The sequence below is a fragment of the Gopherus flavomarginatus genome, chromosome 3 (genome assembly GCF_025201925.1).
Source record: "Gopherus flavomarginatus isolate rGopFla2 chromosome 3, rGopFla2.mat.asm, whole genome shotgun sequence".
In the NCBI taxonomy this organism is placed as follows: domain Eukaryota; kingdom Metazoa; phylum Chordata; order Testudines; family Testudinidae; genus Gopherus; species Gopherus flavomarginatus.
The window spans coordinates 259,441,611-259,462,959 of NC_066619.1; the positions used below are offsets into that span (position 1 = coordinate 259,441,611).

Below are 21,349 nucleotides of genomic sequence, written 5' to 3' on the forward strand. Positions count from 1 at the left end.
GGAAATGAATAATACAACTACAGTAGCCCTTAGATTAGTTATTTTGACATATCTATTTTATTTTAAGCTGACCCCATGTTTACAATTTTTGATTGCTGAAGACTTGTATTGAAAACACACGTATGGTATAAGTTGTCAGAGAAAAGATGGAGGGGTTTCGTAGGTGGGCAGTTGGGTCTTTTTCAGCTGGAGAAGCATGGGAGATAACTGGGCATTATAGGGAAACACAATCTGGATGTTTCTATTAAAATGATCAGCAATGAAACAGTTAATATTTAAATAGCTACATTTAAGTTTCAGACATAATTCATCAAATGGAAACATCAAACACCTTGTGGAGATTTTTTTCAGGCTGCCTGCAGACTCGGGAAACAACATGGCATGAGTTTACATTCAGTTCACATTTTCAAGGTTTATACCCAACTTTATGGACTTCAGTTTTTTAAATGAAAGCTCATATTCTGGAGCAAGATATTAGCAAGAGGTGGACTCTGTAGCCCTGGAACACAGGACCCTGGTTATAAAACATGCAAACCCAGCAAATAAGAGAAAGTTGTACCTCACTTCATCAAATAGGCTATTCATCTCACCAACAAGTCGCTTGTTTTCCTGTTCAAACTAAAGGAGGAAAACAAAACAACAACAAAAAACACCACATGAAGTCACAGATCAGACTGTTGTAAAAGACATTCTAAACAAGAAAGCAAGATTTCAATATTAATTATAAATAATTCACTAGCAATCATTGTTTAAGAGCTACAGAGATCTTTCTGTATTACTCACCCCAGTTTGGGAAGTAAAAAAACCCAGCATGAACATGTTCGCTTTAACCAGCCACCTGAAAAGCCACTATTCTCCTCTCTTCCCCAATGATGAGCCAAAATGATTTTACAGATTTGCTCAATGCACAAGTACACAAAAGACACAATAAAAGCAACATTCCTCCTGACTTAATATATGTTTTCACTTGAGAAGCAGCTATAGTATATGATATTACGTGTGGTATGAAATGAAGAGCTTGAGTTTGCCAAAATATAAAACTTTCTGACATCTAGTACTGATACTTTAGAAAATAAAGCAAAGGCCAGTACAGTTGCAGTCTCTCTAACCGGTCACTCTTCATTTTAAATTGGGGTTTCTCAATTAAGTAGCTTTTAAATTTACTATTATCATTACATTTTCCAAGCAAATAACCATAAACAGATTTTACTAGGTGTCAAGGTGTCATCCCCACTCTGAACTTTAGGGTACAGATGTGGGGACCTGCATGAGATAACCCCTAAGCTTATTTACCAGCTTCGATCTAGTAGCTGCCACCACCAAATAGTTTAAACAAATGTTTATGGGAGAATCATTTGGAAACTCTGTCTTCCCCCCAAATATTTCCCCAGTCTTTATCCCCCTTTTCCTGGCAGGACTGAGACTGATTCACCTCCTACCAATTTCTGGTGAGCCCAGATCCAAAAAAACCCTTGGATCTTAAAACAAGGAAAAAATCAATCAGGTTCTTAAAAGAAGACTTTTAATTAAAGAAAAGGGGCGAAAGGAATACCTCTGTGAGATTAGCATGCAAGCTACTCTCACAGACAACAGATTCAAAACACAGAGGATGTCCCTCTGGGCAAATAACTGGCAATTAATGTAGTCCATCTCTGAAAGCAGAGCTTATTTCCCTTCTGTCATAAACAGACAGTTAAGGGTTAATTCCTCTTTTACCTGTAAAGGGTTAAGAAGTTCACATAGCCCAGCCAACACCTGACCAGAGGAACCAATGGGGGGACAAGATGTTTTCAAAGAGGGAGGAGGGAAATGAGTCTTTGCTCTGTTTAGTAAGTTTGTGCTGGAGGAAAGGATCCAGGAATCAGCCATCTAACATTTCTTAAAAGTAGTAAGTGTTTAGAGAAGAAAGGTATTAGATTATGGTTATTTTCTTTTGTGACTTCCTTTTGCATAAGAGGGAGAATCAAATTGAGTTTTTTTGTGTAACTTTAAGTTCATTTGGAGTTCACAGTAGTAGTTTTTTGCATCATGCTCATCCAAAAAGACTAAGAGAGCTGAAGATGATTTGACAAGTCTGCACGGCCAAACTATAACATATAAATAACAGGCTAACTGCAATTCTCATTTTAAAGAAACTTTTCCAAGAAGAACCAGTTTCTATGCCCTAATCACCACATTATGAAACTCTATTTAGATGGGGGATGGGATTTTCCAAAGTGCCTAAGTGATTTAGGAGAACAAATCCCATTGAAAGTCACAAGTTCCATTTGAAAACCCCACCCAGGGGAATTCAGAATTATGTTGATTACTTCTACAAGAGCAGTGCTTGAGTAGGAGCCAAGAAGGTATGCTTCTGAAATCAACCACTACGAAGTTTCAAAGAGTCCCTGAAAAGCTATAGGTTGAAAATGCCAGGTTGATTTATTTTCTATGAAAATTTTACTGAATATGAAACATTAATACTTATAATACACAAAAGGTAGGATGCGCCTGTGATATACTCTCTTTCTAAATATAGAGCCCCATACGTAGCAGTGGAATAGTGGAAAATATGGTCCCCACACTCCAAATAATTTCACACAGGAGCAGAGTGAAATAGTCCAGCACCTTAACTGTGCAAAGAGAATGAGTATTATTCCATTTCTTTCAAGAACACTTGGTATTTACACTGAACTCATCTATTAAAACACTTCCTTTGTGTTTTGCATAATCTAATCAAGTTTCAATTTCATTAGCAATAAAAAATACAATGCTTCTCCATTATAGGGTTGCCAGGTGTCCGCTTTTTGACTGGAATACCCAGTCAGCAGTGCTGACCGGATCATTAAAAGTCCAGTTGGTGGCACTGGCAGGCTTCCTGCCTGGCTCCACACACAGCTCTCAGAAGCGGCCAGCATGTCCCTCCAGCTCCTCGGCAGAGGGAAAGTCATAAGTGCTTCATGTGCTGTCCCCACCCCATGCACTGGCTCTGCAGCGCTGTCCAGTAGGAGTTAGTAGCAATCTGAGCAAATGCCCAGTATTTCTAAGAAACAGAAGTTTTGTAGGGATTAAGCAAAAATTACTCAGAACACTACCTGTCAATGCAAAAAGCAGAGGAATTTAGTAACTGCCTGAACCATGATCTTTAACAGGAAAGACAGGTAGTTACAGTAATGTAAAATTAGTCTGATGTTGGTAGCTAGACATTTCGCTTTCCACACAGACATTACTGAAAATGCCCTAAGCTGTATTTTTTTTTAAATGATGGACAATGTAAACATTTCAATACTTCAGAGTAATTTAAACATTTAATTCATCATTAATTTTTTCAAGATACTGCATGTAAATCAATGTGCACAATATGGCATAGACCTCATCAAACTCAGCTTTTGTGCAGCTCCAATCTGCATGAGTAGGCAACTTTAATGCCATTATGCTGCCAGCTTTCATAATTAATCACAATGTTCGTTGCTCACCCTATCACTTTCCCCCCAGTCCTCTTAGCATAAAAAAGGATTATGCTCACAGCACAAATTTTTCAAAAGATCTACTTTTATCTCAAACTAATTGACATTTATTTGAAAACCCTCAGAAAATTCAGTCTTTATTCATAGATTATGTGCTGCGAATTTCAGGAAGATACACTGGAATCGTTGTACTAACACAGAAGTTGAATCTTACTTTCAGAGATTCAAGACGCTGAATCAACATTGCTTTAACTATGGAGGCCTGAACAGTGCCTCCATGTCTACTAGTTGATCCATATTTCTAGGATATGCCACTGAATACTGTGTATAAAATCCAGTATTTTTCTTTCCTGCTGGTAACACTATTCCAACTTTCCAACACAGCAACAGTCCAAATTCTTTTTCTTCCCTTTTTTGGGGGGGTATGGTCAGGCACTTCTTCCCTTCCAAATGATTTTAGTTCACAGAGTGACCATTAGACCATTCCAGGTATAGAACATACCAAGCAGATCTATGATGAGGAAGTTTGCCCTTCAAGAAAGGAAGCCTGAATTTTAGACTATTTCTTTTTAGGATACACTGTTCTGGGATTTATTTACTCATTACGGATAGATGATGTCACAATGTGACTGATCCCTTTAAGGAGAACTGGGACCAGCCCCATATGCCACAATTAATTAGCTGCTTCCCAGCCTGAGAGGGCAGGCTAAGGGGTGTCAGATGATGCTTTAATGGACACCTGGCTCAGAGAAGAAGGGCTGAGAGAGATCAGTCTGGAGCAGAATCACAGAGAGCAGGCAGGCTCCTGTGACAAGCCTCAGGGCCGGTGCAACCATTTAGGCAAACTAGGCGGCCGCCTAGGGCGCCTAGTGGTTGAGGGCGCCTAGAAGTCTCCTCAGGCGAGGAGGTGGAGTGGAGGTGAGCTGAGTGGGGGGGCGCGCGGGTAGAGCTGCCCGCAGTAATGGGGGGGGGACGCACAGGGGAACAGCTCCCCACCCCAGCTTACCTCCACTCTGCCTCCTCCGCTGAGCACCCTGCCCAGCTCTAAGTCTCCTTCAATCAGCGCTGCAAGCCTGGAGAATTAGAGCAGCGCCGGTGTGCTCAGTGGAGGAGGTGGAGCCGAGGTGAGCTGGGGCAGGCTACCCAGGCAGGGTTAGCTGCCATGGTGGGGGGGAGGAAGTCTCCCCAGGCAGCGTTAGCTGCCGTGGGAAGGGGGGGGCGGGGTTAGCGGGGGGGGTGTGCAAGGTGGAAGTTTCGCCTAGGGCACGAAACTTTCTTGCACCGGCCCTGACAAGCCCTGAGTGATGGTCTGCAGGAGGCTGAGTACTTCAAAGCTACCAGCCTTGTGGCCTGGTGCTCTACACCAGAGTAGGGAAGGACACAAGGAACAGAGCCCAGCAGGGGATGAGGACAGTATTCCAGGGGAAATGGCCTAGAGGCTGAGCACTCTATCCCAGAGCCAGACAGAGGGCTTGGCTACACTGGAGAGTTGCAGCGCTGGTGAGGGGGTTACAGCGCTGCAACTCAGGATGTGGCCACACTTGCAAAGCACAGCCAGCGCTGCAACTCCCTGGTTGCATCGCTGGCTGTACACCTGGTCTGCCTCGGGTGTAGCGATTCCAGCGCTGGCGATGCAGTGCTGGTCATCAAGTGTGGACACCAACAGCGCTTTTATTGGCCTCTGGGGTATAAGGAGGTATCCCAGCATACCTTTTCAGCCACTCTGGTAATCGTTTCACACTCCACTGCCCTGGGCTCAGCTGACCCCCCCTTTAAATGCCCTGGGAATTTTAAAAATCCCCTTCCTGTTTGCTCAACCAGGTGTGGAGTGCAATCAATCAGCGACCATGCCTCCACACCCCAAACAGTTCCGAGCTGCAGGACTTAATCAGTGTTTGGGGTGAGGAAGCTGTGCAATCACAGCTGCGCTCCAGCTGGATAAATTATGATACCTATGGGCAGTTATCAAAGTCCTTGCTGCTAAGGGGCCATGAACGGGATGCGTTGCAGTGCAGGGTAAAAGTAAAGGAGCTGCGCAGTGCCTATTGCAAAACCCATGAGGGAAATCGCCGCTCAGGAGCTGTCCCCACGACCTGCCGTTTTTACAAGGAGCTGGATGCCATACTTGGGTGTGACCCCACTGCCAATCCGAGGAGCACGATGGAGAGTTCAGAGCAGGGAGAAGTGGGGGAGGGTGTAGAGGAAGCCGAGAGTGAGGCTACTGGGGTGGAGGGAGACACCCCAGAGTCCCAGGAGGCATGCAGCCAGGAGCTCTTCTCAAGCCAGGAGGAGGCTAGCCAGTCGCAGCAGCTGGAAGTTGTTGGTGAAGAAGAAGCAGAGGAGCGTGTTCCGGGTAAGCAGATTTTTATGTTTTGGGAGAGGAGGGTTGGGGTTATGGCTGCCTGCATGCATGCCTAAATGTGGACTAGCCCATTGATTTGCTCTATCACGTCTCTGTAATCGGCCTCTGTAATCTCTTGAAAACTTGCAGCCAGAGCGTGGGCAATGTGCTTGCGCAAGTTTATAGGGAGAGCCACCGTGGTCCTTGTCCCGGTCAGGCTAACTCGTCCGAGCCACTGTGCCGCGAGGGGTGGGGGGACCATTGCTGCACACAGGCAAGCTGCATAGGGACCAGGGCGGAATCCACATTGCTGTAGAAGACCCTCCCTCTCTTCCCAGGTAACACGCAGCAGTGATATATCTGGCAGTAGGAAACCCTGTTGAGAACGTAGGGATACTGCTCAGTGCAGGGCGCCAGGTTCGCGGTCCCCCTCCCTTGCAGGTCGGCAGCTTCGCGGTCCCCCCCCCTTGCAGGTCGCCAGCTTCCTGTTCCCTCCTGTCCCCTGTGCAGGCCCCCAGCTCCCTCCTCTACCCAGTGCAGAGAAACCCCAGTGAGCTATCAGGCAGTTCCCCTTCCCAGGTGAAGTCGGGGCAGAAACACTCACCCCATTGCTCGCCATGCCTTTGCTTCCGTGGCCTCTCTGTGCTATGTTAGGTATGTGGGAATGATGCTACAAAAAGTCTACAAACTCCTTCACTGTGTGATAATAAACAATGTAGCCTCTGTGTATTACATGTTTCTATCTATGTTTTTTTAACTGACCTTGAATAATGCAGCCGGATCACCGCCTGCCCGTCACTTGCAGAACTTGAGGAAAAATCCGCGAAAATCAAAAGAAGAATTGATCAAAGCAGTTATGAATCAGTACGCCAGAGAAAGTAGGACGACGCAGGAATGGAGAGAGAAAATGCATGAGTGGAGGCAAACAGAAAGCAGGAGAAAGGAATTGGCTACCAGAAAAACCTCGAAGCAGTTGATAAGCCTCCTGGCTCGCCAAACTGACTCTTTCCAGTCTCTCGTAGCCATGCAGGCAGATCTGTACCGTGGTAACCCACACCCCTCCCAAAGCTCTCTTTCTTGTTCCCCAGTATTTGCACAAAACACCCTTCTCCAGCAGCCTGTTTCTTACTATCCCCAGCTGCCCCCAACACCTGTACGATCACCTACCAGCCCTGATAACTACAATCCTTACCCTGTGCACTCCACCCCCATGACGCTGCAGCATATTAATCCTGAAGTGCAGCAGACACTGAACAGCAATCCAAACAGGACATATTCAAACCTCTGAATGTACAATCCACCACCCTACCCCCTGCCCTTTTATGTACTGTATTCTGAATAAAGGATTTCATGGCTTTTACAATAGTTTTTATTATTGCAGAAAGTGGTAAATACTGTACCCCAAGGGAAAAACGAGCACAGCAAAGGCACCAAACATTACTGTTGGCTCTCAGCATCAAATTGCTCCCTTAAGGCATCCCTAATCCATGAAGCCCTTTGCTGGGCCTCTCTAGTAGCCTTGCTCTCTGGCTGTGCAAATTCAGCCTCTAGGCGTCGAACCTCGGAGGTCCATTCCTCACTGAATGTTTCACCCTTCTCTTCACAAATATTATGGAGGGTACAGCACGCGGATATAACAGCGGAGATGCTGCTTTCCCCCAAATCTAGCTTCCCATAAAGACAACGCCAGCAGGCTTTCAAACGGCCAAAAGCACACTCCACAGTCATTCTGCACTGGCTCAGCCTGTAGTTGAACCGGTCCTTGCTCCTGTCAAGCTTCCCTGTATATGGTTTCATGAGCCATGGCATTAAGGGGTAAGCGGGGACTCCAAGGATCACAGTGGGCATTTTGACGTCCCCTACTGTGATCCTGCGGTCTGGGAAAAAAGTCCCGGCCATCAGCTTCCTGAACAGGGCACTGTTCTGAAAGATGCGTGCATCATGCACCTTTCCAGGCCATCCTGAGTAAATGTCAGTGAAACGCCCACGGTGATCCACAAGCGCTTGGAGAACCACGGAGAAATACCCCTTGCGATTAAGGTACTCTGATGCCAGGTGGGGTGGTGCCAGAATAGGAATATGCATCCCATCTATTGCCCCTCCACAGTTAGGGAAACCCATTTGTGCAAAGCCATCCACAATGTCCTGCACATTCCCCAGAGTCACAGTTCTTAGCAGGGTGCGATTAATGGCTGTGCAAACTTGCATCAGCACTATTCCAACGGTGGACTTTCCCACTCCAAACTGGTTCGCCACCGATCGGTAGCTGTCTGGAGTTGCCAGCTTCCAGATTGCAATAGCCACCCGCTTCTCCACTGGCAGGGCAGCTCTCAATCTCGTGTCCCTGCGCCGCAGGATAGGGGTGAGCTCAGCACACAGTCCCATGAAAGTGGCTTTTCTAATCCGAAAGTTCTGCAGCCACTGCTCGTCATCCCAGGCTTGCAGGACGATGTGATCCCACCACTCAGTGCTCGTTTCCCAAGCCCAAAGGCGCCGTTCCACGGTGCTGAGCACGTCTGTTACTGCCACAAGCAATTTACTGTCTTGAGCATCAGGCGAATCAATATCATCGTCTGCCTCCTCACTGTCACTTTGTAGCTGAAGGAATAGCTCCACTGCCATGCGTGATGTGCTGGCAACATTCATCAGCAAGGCCCTCAGCAGCTCGGTCTCCATTTGTAACAGAAATTGCGCTGCAGACTCACAATGCCGCCAAACTGCTCGGAATGTGTAGCAAAGCACCACGGGGCGTTGGAACAGGATGCGGAAAGATCCGCACCCTTCCGTCCCCTTCCCACAAGCCACAGCGCCAAAATGGGACGAGGTGCTCTGTGGGATAGCTGCCCACAATGCACCACTCCCAACAGTGCTGCAAATGCTGTAAATGTGGCCACACTGCAGGGCTGGTAGCTGTCAGTGTGGCCACACTGCAGCGCTGGCCCTACACAGCTGTATGAACACAGCTGTAACTACCAGCACTGCAGAACTGTAAGTGTAGCCATGGCCAGACTCTCAGCTATAGCCCAGAAAGGGGCTGGGAACAGAGCCCATGGCTGAAGAGAAGCTCCTGAAGGCAGAAGACCCTTGTATTGGCTGGGAATTTTAGTGACTTGTGCTACCCTGGAAGAAGAGTTTGTTTGTGACTTGGTCACATCTCGAGAACAGCCTGCTGTCTGGAAAGCTAAAGCGCTACACCTCACAGAGGAAAACCGACAGGGGGTGCCTTCAGTGTCCATGTCCGGCCAACAGGGGGTGTTACAGAGTGGTCATCACCCCACAACAGATTGTCTTACATTTTGAAAGACTATTTTAGTAATTGTGTGGCATTTATTTCATTCTGATATTTAAAATGAGCATTAACTCATTAAAAGGAGCTAGGTGTCCAATTAATATTGTCTCGACATTAACAACAGAAGAGGGGTGCTAAATACGATAATTTATCTGTTTCCATTTATCTGTTTCTTCCAAAATGTCCTATCCTGTCTACAGATATATATTTAGGGGTGGCTTTGTAACAGCTACACTCCATGTAACTGGAATATTCAACTGTGCCCACAGCCATGGCCTACCCATCCTCAACTACAGAGTGATGCCCCCATTCCCCACAGGCATTGAAAGTGTCTTCCAGAGGTTCAATCTTATTAGCAGCAATCCATCCATAGTCCAAGCCTGTTCCCCTGCCCACAGATTCATGGTAGAATCCTAACATCCCAACCTAAACAATTAAATTATCTCCCATTACAAGGACTCTGTCTTTGGAGATTCTTCCTCCAAGGGGAGCATGTGTTAACAAAATCTAATGACTGGTATAGACATATTTAGTATTATAGTAATGAATGGCTACAAGAGTTAAACCCTGGGGACCTGATTCACCACTGCACTATGTCAGGTTTACATACTAGTGTAAGTATTAAATGGAGTTACACCAGTGTAAACCTGAAGTAAAGTGGTGTACCAAGCCCAGGAGGTCCAGCACCAAGTAGTCAAGATAGTAATTGACTGGAGAAGGCCGACAATTTATAGCTGTTTGTAAAATTGCTGGTGCTGAATTTTTCACGCAGGACTATTCAAACTTGTTCGTGCTGCTGTTGGAATAAGTTGGAGCCATACTGCTCTGAAAATTCAGCACCAAAAATTTTACCATTTTTTAGCACTCTAGTAAGAATTGTATAACCAGTTTAGAAATCAGATTTTCAATACACAGTAAATGCTTGTGATCTGTTACAAATAGTATAAATCTACTGTGAGAATGTATTCTAAAAGAAATCCCAAATCCTCTCCTCATATTTAAAAAAAATATCCCTAGATAAACTTTGTAATTTGAAATGATGGCTGATGAATTATTTGGTCTGCACTGTAAGCAGCTATGATAGAACAGTCAATTGAACAAAAGGTTAGAACACAGAGCACATAATACATCAATATGTCACAAAAGAGTTTACATGATAGGAACACAAAACTGAAACTACGGCAATCTAAATATAGCTCAACAATCTATGGCTTAATAAAGCTCTTTTTAGGACAGTAAAATATGCTGCTACAAAAGGATGGCACAAAGTGACAAATTGCTTAGACTCTGCCCAAGATTTAATGAATAAAAGTAATAATCAGAGTTCTTTTTTGTCATCCCAAGAGATAAATCACATACAGACATTTAATGATGTAAGCATAGACAAAAAATAAGATGAAAGTAGTTGAGGAAATTAGACCTTTTCAAATAGAAACAGATTTAATTGCACTCAATCTGACCGCAAGACATCTGCTTACAATAACTATAAAAGCATTAATATACCTGCACTATGGGTTATAAATTAGGATTTATTGTACAAATCATACAATAGTCTGCAACCATTTTGGACCATGTAATGATCTCTCCTGTGGGTGAAATAATGAATTAAATTGCAGTTGTGGCCATATGATAGAGGTTTAACTCATTATTTTACCCTCAAGAAAGATCATGAAACACTGATTGTGAACTATGGGTATAATTTGCCAAAACACATTCCAATTTAAAACCAGTACTCCAGTATCTACAGTATTTCTCACCTTGTACGTTTTGGGAGTCAATTTACTTAAAATAAATGTAACTTCCATGCAACTGGATCATTATAGACCATTATTCACAGAAAAAGAATTAAAAGAGTAAAAATTAACTACTCCTGTAATAGCATACATAAAAATAGAGGAGAAATGTCTAAATGCCCCTTATCAAATCAGCTATTGGATATTGTGAAGATTCATTAACATTTGTAAAGCACATTGAGATTCTTGCATTGAAGAGACTAGGGTTGATGCAGTGTTGTGATGAAGCATATTATCTGACACAATGTCCTAATGCAATGCTCAAGGGAAGAGCATATAGCTGCCTGATTTCTACTCATATTAATGTAATTCCACTAAATTCAGTTTTTGCACACGAATGAAAAATTGGGCCCAGTGTTTTGTCAAATGTTTTATTTCTGCCGGGGGAGAAAATCTTTCAGAACAGCTTGGAAATTTATCAGTTTTGAGTTCTTGTTAATCAACACAATAATATTAAAATAACCTAAAATTCATCAAAATATACACAAAATCCTTTGGCTAGGTGCCAGCATGTCTCCAAACCTCAGGCATACGTGCAGAACTATTGCTCAAAAATGCTTTCAGGTGTTGGCGACAGTGCAGTTCATTTAGCCAAAACCATTACACACATCCCTGCACTTTGTAAATAGCCTCATCTAGTTATATTTAATAATAAAACTATTCATATTAGGTCTAGAAAATAGAATTAAGTCTTGCTAGAAGCACTTTAAGCATCAATTAGTGGGAAAAGATTATATCAGTAACATTCTTACTACTCATATGAAAAAAGAGAGCGAGAGAAGGAAAGAGGGCAATACCAGTAAAGAATGGTTACTTGCCTCTCATAACTGTTGTTCTTCGAGATGTGGTGTATATGTTCATTACACTAGATGTGTGGGCATGCCATGCACCAGTGCTGAAGAGTTTTCCCTAGCAGTATCCATAGAGGCCATGCCTATGCCTGGTGCCCTCATGCTCCAAGCTGAGGGTATAAAGGGCAGAACCATGCTGCTCACCCTTCACTTCCTTCATACCCGACCCTTAGTTGAAACATCCTGGAGGTTTGGGGAAGGAGGGTGAGCTGTATAATGGACATGCAATGCATCTTGAAGAACAACAGTTATGAGAGGTGAGTAACCGTTCTTGCTTCTTTGAGTGGTTGCATATGTCCATTACACTAGGTGACTCCTGTAGAGTTTCCAGTGGAGGTGGGGCTAGGAATCTCACTGGAAGAGGGACTGCAGAACTGCTTTCCCTACATCAGTATCTTCCCTTGACCCGGTAGCAATCACAATATCTCGCAAAGGTGTGGACTGATGACCACATTGCTACTCTACAAGTATCCACAATAGGGATGTTTCCTACAAATGCTGTGGATGTTGCACGCTCTGGTTGAATGTACAGACAGTGTTTCTGGAAGGGTGGCAACCTACATGTTGTAGCACATGACAACAAGAGCTGGTGATCCACTTGGACAGTCATTGTTCTGCACAGGAGACTAATAGTTGGGAAGAGATCTGAAAGGGCTTCATTCTATCTAGACAAAAAGCCAGAACATCCAGAATGTGGAGCTTTGGTTTGTCCTTAGGAGCTTGTGTCTTTGGAAAGAAAACTAGTAAATATACTGACTGAGATGAAAGACACGTACTCCTTTGGAGAGAAACTGTGGCCTAAACTGTACCTTGTCCTTAACAAAACAGGGTAGGGCATGCAGCTCACCTACTCTCCTCATGGAGGTGATGGTCACTTAAAGGATCACATGCAAGAGGCTAACAGGTCAAAGGGGGGAACCATAAGGGCAGATAACACTAAGTTCAAATCCCACTTGAGAGGGTGAGAAGCTGAAGTACCTTACTTACAGTTTTGATTAATGCTGGCCATATTTGCCTCTTACAATGCTTGTATAGTAAAAGAGAAATTGGGTAAGATATCAGGGATTTTTCAGGTAGGACTCCAGCACTTGAACTGCAGGTAAGGAAGATTCAACACACGGACTAGCCTACACCTCCATCAAAAGAAAATCAGCCAACCAGCTCAGGATTGACTTTTGGCAACATTTTAAGTAAGTGAGGGCAGGAGAGAGGGTAACGCTAGCTATAGCGATAGCTCGCTTCTGTATGCTTCTTTCACCTCGTTTCCTGCTGTATTTTCAGTGCTATTTGCTCCAGTACTAAGGGAAGCTACTTTTCCTTTGATGATAACAAAAACACATTTGAAGTAAAATTTGCAGTTAATATTTAAAAGTAAACTAATGCACCACCCAGGAGCAATTTACTTACCATGTTAATATATCACTTTGCAAGCAGAGATTTAAAAAAAAAAAAAAATCTCAGTAGCATTCTGCATCTGATGCTTCACTGACCAGGCTATTAAATCTGGAGCTAAGGTTAAAACTTCCAACCCAAGTTACTCCACTTGCCTAGGCCTGGTAGGGGTGTACGGTCATTGTCATGTTTGGGGTATCATCCTGCCAAATGTCAGCACAACAAGGGGCACATTAAGAATAAAAGTGACAGGATGGCCTTGTATTTGTTTATTTAGTTCAGAACGTCAATGTTGATTTCAGGCAGGTTTTTTTATATTAAGTGTCACCCGTGACACACAGCAAATGAAGTGTAAAAAGTGAACCGATGTAAGATGGACAATGCCAAGTGCAAGTATATAAAAAATAAAAATGAAGAGCAGGAGGACCCTGAAAGACTGCATGGAGTAATAATGCACTTTCTAAAAACATCCAGCGGCTATCCCTTAGGAAGAGCTGACAGAAGGTCAGACTACAGCTAGCTCAGGATTGTGAATTCTAGAATTCCTTCCATCATCTCCTTGTGAATATTTATTTCTCAAGCACTCAATAAATCTTTAAACACTGTATAGAGATGCCATGAAACTTTATTCTAAACTGCTAGAATAAAGAGTATGGTAACTGGTCCAAAACCTAGTATATAGCACAGAGCCAAAAGAAAAGACACTAACAAGGTTATTAACCAACTATTAGAAAACGATTTTATATATAGCAACTCAAATAGTTGGTGTTAACCTCCATTTGACCTGCAGGAGATTTACATGGAGAGCTCTAACATTAGCATGTAGACTGCTGGAAGAAAACAGAAGAAGAGAGGCCTCTATGAAAGAGTGGTCTTTTTATGTCAGATTGAGAGGAAAAAAAAAAAAAAAAAAACGATGAGTGAGGAGGAGGATTTTGTCATCATCCAGGGAAGCTTGTTAAGGGCTTTAAGTAGGATCATGTCTGCTCCTTTCTCTTGAGAGGGGCCACATTCACTCTTTCGCAATGCGGTCTGCAATTCAGGGGGCTGTTTTGGTCCCTCACCCTCCTCCTAGACATTCAGCAATTGTGGTCAAAAGTATTTGTTCTTTTAATCTGCGATTAGCTAAGTGAGTGTGACCTTTTTCCTTAGCTGTAGCCCTTTCCACAGTTATTTACACCTTTGTCATGTCTAGGATGGGTATTATAGTGCTCTACCTAGGACCTAAGTTCCCTCTAAGCTATATGGCTGCCCAGCAGTCTATCAAGTGTCGTACACTTCAGGTACCCCTCCACCCACTGCCGTGCTGCTCCTGCCTCTGTCTTGGAGCCCCTGGCCAGCTGCTCCTGAGAGCCTCCTGCTTGCTGTGCGGAGCAGGGGGGAAGGTGTCCTCCTCCCCCCCACCCCTGTACCCCATCTCCACAGAGCAGGGGAGGGGACACGACAGGGCTCAGGAGTGGGAAGGAGCCTGCTGGCAACTGCTGCTGTGTCTGAACAAAACAGGCTTCAGACTGGTGAGTGCCAATCAACTTAAACGGGCAGCATACTTAAGGGGGCAGCATGTGTGTGTGTCTCTCTCACACACACACACACACACACACACACACACACACACAGTATTTCACACTCACATCCTAACACATACTTGTATAGTATAATAATAATAGGAGATATACCAATCTCCTAGAACTGGAAGGGACCTTGAAAGGTCATTGAGTCCAGCCCCCTGCCTTCACTAGCAGGACCAAGTACTGATTTTGGCCCAGATCCCTAAGTGGCCCCTTCAAGGATTGAACTCACAACTCTGGGTTTAGCAGGCCAATGCTCAAAACCACAGAGCTATCCCTCCCCCCTCATTACTGTTGTTACTTCTTGATACTTCCTGCAATACACATATATTCTCTGTAATTTTATTCTTTCAAAGTGCTGCTATGTTAGTTATTTGACTGATCTATGCCTTTCACAATTTTTATTTCTCTCTTATGCTTACATTCAATTCTTTGAGTACTGAGTTCTAAAATGCCTAATCTGTCCTGGCTGGAGTAATTATCCCTATGGTAATTTTTAAAATATATATATTTTAAATATATACTGGTGGCGCATATCCACACATTACCTCGATATTGATACACAACAAAATTCAATCCGCACATGGATGGAAAAAATTAGAGTGAACATTGCATAGGACTACTCTTGAATACCATCATGGAAGCTTCAGATACTGCTGGATACAGCAGCCTTCTGCTTAGCAACACTAGTCATGCTGAGGACATTACAACCTAAGGCCTGTTTGCTGTATTGCTTCCAGTTTGCTTCAAAGTTCAATACAAGGTGGTAATGTCAAAGTCCCACTAGACCCGGTTTCCGAATACTTTGGGTCCTGTCCACACTAGGGAAAGTTTAGTGACATGGAGACCTCATATAGATGGGCTACAGCTGCTACTTGCATTTTAAAGCACCATGTCAATCAGCTCTGCCAAGAGCAGGGTTAACTGACACAGTATGAAATGATGGTGATAACCAGTGGTTGACATTAGACTCATAGAATATCAGGGTTTGAAGGGACCTCAGGAGGTCATCTAGTCCAACTCCCTGCACAAAGCAGGACCAATTCCCAACTAAATCATCCCAGCCAGGGCTTTGACAAGCCAGACCTTAAAAACCTCTAAGGAAGGAGATTCCACCACCTCCCTAGCTAACCCATTCCAGTGCTTCACTACTCTCCAAATGAAAAAGTTTTTCCTAATATCCAACCTAAACCTCCCCCACTGTAACTTGAGACCATTACTCCTTGTTCTGTCATCTGCCACCACTGAGAACAGTCTAGAGCCATCCTCTTTGGAACCCCCTCTCAGGTAGTTGAAAGCAGCTATCAAATCCCCCCCTCACTCTTCTCTTCTGCAGACTAAACAATCCCAGTTCCCTTAGCCTCTCCTCATAAGTCACGTGCTCCAGCTCCCTAATAATTTTTGTTGCCCCCCACTGGACTGTTTCCAATTTTTCCACATCCTTCTTACAGTGTGGGGCCCAAAACTGGACACAGTACTCCAGATGAGGCCTCACCCATGTTGAATAGAGGGGAATGATCACGTCCCTCGATCTGCTGGTAATGCCCCTTTTGATAGAGCTGAATTGGTGTTAGCAATGGCACGAAAGATTCAGAAATTTTACCTAGTGTAGGAAGAGCCTTGGAGACTGCCTCTCTCCTTACCTACCCTTCTGACAATTGGGATCAGAACATTTGTTAGTCCCAGGGTTTGAGTTTTTTAGCTTTCCAATACATTGCTCTGAGAACAAGCCTCATAAGGTGGCAAAGAAGTGAGCTGCAGAGACAGCTATGAAGGAAAGCTTGCAGGCTGCCTATTCACACTAAAAAAACCTGGTCAATCTCTTTTATAAGCACTAAAAATTCACAGATAAAAAGAATGAAATTACATAAGAGTAACTTGCAACAGAATAACTCAAATAGGGATAGCAATAGCAGTAGCAACAATTGTTATCTTCCAAAAGTTTCTTCATGTTGCCACGACTTCCTTTGTCTGATGATTGAAACAGCAACCTATTGTAGCAATTTAAAAGGGCAATTTAAATTTAAATTTCAGTGGGCAGTTTTAATTGCTGAAAAATACTCTCTCGCTAATATCATGTTTGCACAGCAGTTTCTCTTTTTTGTAGCAATTTTAAATATTAACTGATACTAAGAATTAGGAATCCAAGTTGAAAAGGCACCTTTGTTATTTGTTAGTCTCTAAGGTGCCGCAAGTACTCCTGTTCTTTTTGCTGATACAGACTAACATGGCTGCTACTCAGAAATTTGGTAAGTTACTCTGCATAAAAAGCAAGTCAAGAGCCAAGTGAGAGTGTGTATTGTGTTCCTTAAGGCACCATATGCACAGAATGCATTAGCTGGAAAGGTGGGGGGAGGGAAGATATAAAAACAGAATTTACCATCTGAATTTCTTCAGGTGACAGTTCATCTTCACCTTTGCCATCCCCCCATAGCCCCAAGTTAGTGTGGGCATCTGTCAGATTCTGATCTGTAAAGATAACAAAAATCCCAAACACATCAGCATACCAACATGTGAAGCTACAACCACTGCTTAATCATTTAGTATCAACCATCAAATGATTAGATTTCATTTCTAGTTAATTGAGACTCATGCTATATATTTATCAGCAGTTCACACAAGTAAGGTACAAGTGCAGGACTGGGGGCAAAGATTTAGACACACTTAATTTTGTTCACTGGGAATAGCTGCATTGAAGTATGGACATTGCAGCAAGGGGAACTACTCATCGTATATAAAGTTAAGCCCATGCAGAAGTCTTCGCAGCATCATATCCTTTGTCAGGAAACGAGACATTTGTAAAAGTCAAAACAAAGTCATTTCTCTCACAATGTGCACGTTAACAGAAATATATGTACACTTTTGAAAATGACACCAACTGTATAAAGCCATTACCTTTCCTGAGATTTCAGAAAACCACCTCCTTACTACTCACATGATTTTGCAAAATTAAACCCAGAACCTCATTTCAAAATATTAGCATAAACCTCCTCTCATTTCCTTATGTTGTTGATTCTGCAGATTACGGCCCCAATCATGCAACTGATTCCTCATGAGGGACCTGCCTGCATGCAACAAGTTAGATCAGGCTCCAGCCTGCAAACACTTAACACCAGGTTTGTTTGTTTTTACATACTGAAGCAGCCCCATTCATTTCAATAGGGATATTCTCATAAGTGAAGTTGTATTTGATTTGCAAGACTGGGACCTAAAACATCTTAAATATATAACTTCTGAAAATAGAGTATACAATAGAAATTGCAGTTTAAGATTAACTACTATAAGGTACTTCTGGACAAGGAGAAAAATAGCAGTCTCTTTTAATTCCTTTTATCTCTACTAAACTGCTCAAGATAGTTAAGACCAAAGCAGACTGTGAAGAACTTCTAAAAGATCTCACAAAACTAAATGATTGGGCAACAAAATGGCAAATGAAATTTAATGCGGTAAAGTAATACACACTGGAAAAAATAACCCCAACTATACATACAAATGGTGGGGGCTGATTTAGCTACAACTAATCAGGAAAGAGATCTTGGAGTCATTGTAGATAGTTCTCTGAAGACGTCCACACAGTGTGTAGTGGCGGTCAAAAAAGCAAACAGGATGTTAGGAATCATTTAAAAAGGGATAGAGAATAGGATGGACAATATCTTATTGCCCTTATATAAATCGATGGTACACCCACATCTTGAATACTGCATATAGATGTGGTCTCCTCATCTCAAAAAAGATATATTAGCATTAGAAAAGGTTCGAGGAAGGGCAACTAAAATGATTAGGAGTTTGGGGAGGGTCCCATTTGAGGAGAGATTAAAGAGGCTAGAACTTTTCAGCTTGGAAAAGAGGAGACTAAGGGGGGGGATATGAGGTATATAAAAACATGAATGGTGTGGAGAAAGTGAATAAGGAAAAGTTATTTACTTGTTCCCATAACATAAGAACTAGGGGCTACTAACTGAAATTAATGGGCAGCAGGTTTAAAATAATAAAAGGAAGTTCTTCTTCACAGAGTGCACAATCAACTTGTGGAACTCCTTGCCTGGGGAGACTGGAAAGGCTAGGACTATAACAGGGTTTAAAAGAGAACTAAATAAATTCATAGAGGTTAAGTCCATTAATGGCTATTAGCCACGATGGGTAAGGAATGGTGTTCCTAGCCTCCGTTTGTCAGAGGGTAGAGATGGATGGCAGAAGACAGATCATTGGATCATTAGATGTTAGGTTCACTCCCTCTGGGGCACCTGGCATTGGTCACTGTCAGTAGACAGGATACTGGGCTGGATGGACCTTTGGTCTGACCTGGTATGGCCATTCTTATGTTCTCATAGGAACCAACTGATTCTGACATTTTGTCTGTTTTGGCAAGAAGCAGCATCAATACGCAAAGTGTCAGAGTTACTACTGTATCCCTGGGAGGTTTTTTACTACCCCCATCTGGGACATTGTTACAAACCTCAGCACAGAGATCTGTGCCATCCCACAAGGGACTCTATGCCTTGGTTGCTTAGAGTTACCAGATTCAAGTTGCAAAACTAAGATGCAGAAAGGTTTTTGTTTCACCTTTTTGTAGGTTTTGGAATTGCTGTTAATCATAATATTTTCCTTATTTAGATGTTTAGATACTTTTTTATTTAATTCATTGTAATTGTTTATAATCTTGTATTTGAATGTTTTCAATTAAATAAGCAATGTTGATGCATCACTCTGAGAAACCAACTTCTCTTGGGAAACCTCTAATAGCAGTCTGTTTAAAAACAATTTCATGAGAGATATTGTAAGGAGATATTTTCTTCTTGCTCTTTATTATCAGAACATCTGCATGAAACCATTTATTTTTTTTTAAACTCTGGTGTTACTGCTCATTCCTTCTCCAAAAATTATAGGACTGGTTTCTGACATCACAACTGGTTTCTGTGGAAATGATTGCAATGTTACAAACAAAAGATTGTGAATGAGCAGCAGGATCAGCTTAGCTCTTATGAAAACCAGACTTTGTGTTTCTTACAAGTGCCTTAACTAATATAAAAACAAGTAAAGATAAGAAAAAATTTAATGGTTTACAAATAATTCTGGTTATGTTTTCCTTAGGGCATCATCAGCTCTTTACATATATTTCACAGAGAAATAAATTATTTTGTTTAGATGTTACACCAAAATTATAATGAATACATGTCACTGCAGGAAAATATCCTGTTCAGTTTTCAGTGAAGTAGTTGTTCAAGATTTCATCTGTCATTCTGATCTTATTCACTTGATTCAAAGAAAAAAGGATAATTAGTTTGTGGAACTGACTATAAAATAATAAAATATTCCCTTTCTTATCCCAAAGGGCCCAATTATTTCTAGGTACTGCCAATACTTGGCAAGAAACAGTGTGTGTATCCAACAAGTTCATTAATAAACAAATACACCCAGAGTAAGCACTACGTGAGAGACATTCTCTCATCTTCCCAGAATTGCTCCTGTCACTACGGCCACGTCCACACTACAGAGTAAAATCGAAATTAATAAAATCGATTTTATAAAACAGATTTTATAAAATCGATTTTACGCGTCCACACTAGGGCACATTACTTCGGTGGTGTGCGTCCATGGTCCCAGGCTACCATCGATTTCCGGAGCGGTGCACTCTGGGTAGCTCAGTAAAAGAATGGGACCAATAACTTCGATTTCCGTCCACAATAACCCTAAATCGATTTAGTAATATCGATTTTAGGGTTACTCCTTTCGTTTAGCTGGAGTACAGAAATCGATTTTAAGACCTCTTAAAATCGATTTTAAGTGCCTTGTAATGTGGACGGGTACAGCGTTAAATCGATTTAACGCTGTTTAAATCGATTTAACGCTGTAGCATGGACCTGGCCTACGACACATTTCCTGATACTGGGAAAGTAGATTTGAGGCTTTCCTGGAGTATACCTTAATGTTGCCCTATGATTATGATTCATCTAGCAAAACCTAGAGAAAGAAAAAAAATATCTATTTCCTAGGGTTGCGGAAATTAAGTACTTCATATCTCTGTTGTTTCTGAAAAATGCATTGACTGTTTTAATTAACAATCAAATTCCTTTTAACCCATTTCCAAACTCGTTTACTTCACACTGAAAAGAAAGATGTGCTAAACTGAAGGATTAATTCAAAAGCCATCATTTATATTTCATTCCATAAACAAACTGTCCTGTTTGTAATAAGCAAATCAAAATTGGGCAATATATAATCTTTTAAAGGCTTATCAAACAAACACCAAATGGGCGTTTCCTACGATGATACATGGTTTTTATGATTCTGATGTAAAAAAGGTGTTCAGTATCAAAACAAAAAGTACCATAATCCAATCTGCCAGAGAACGGACTAAACCATGATGAACTGAGGCAAAAGATTCATCCAATATTCCAAATGTTCTAACAAAGGACAGTGTACATGGGGATTTGGGCAAGAGGTGCTCCCAGCAGGGAACAATCTTTGTAGCACAGATGTTTGTGTAAGAGTGCCTAGAGGCTATGGTGACAGACACTTCAGAAATGCAAACAATCACCATTTCCCAAGCTACTGATGTCCAATGGAAAATATCCTATTTAGAAATAACCTTGATTATATTTTTAAATTTTGTTTGTTTATTACAGAAAACACTTATAAGAAATCAAAGGTCAAAAGATTTAAATTCAC

General features: G+C 42.3%; 1 protein-coding gene across 6 annotated transcripts in view; it reads right to left on the reverse strand.

The window, feature by feature from the left end:
- Positions 1-21,349, reverse strand: part of STX18 (syntaxin 18) — a 120,588-nt gene that overhangs the window by 14,511 nt on the left and 84,728 nt on the right. For all 6 annotated transcript variants that reach the window (XM_050947898.1, XM_050947896.1, XM_050947897.1 and 3 more), the window contains 2 exons: positions 17,061-17,149; positions 560-618 (listed from right to left, as the gene is read on the reverse strand). In XM_050947898.1, coding sequence (XP_050803855.1) covers positions 560-618; positions 17,061-17,149 — 148 coding nt within the window. The remainder of the gene's footprint in view (positions 1-559; positions 619-17,060; positions 17,150-21,349) is intronic.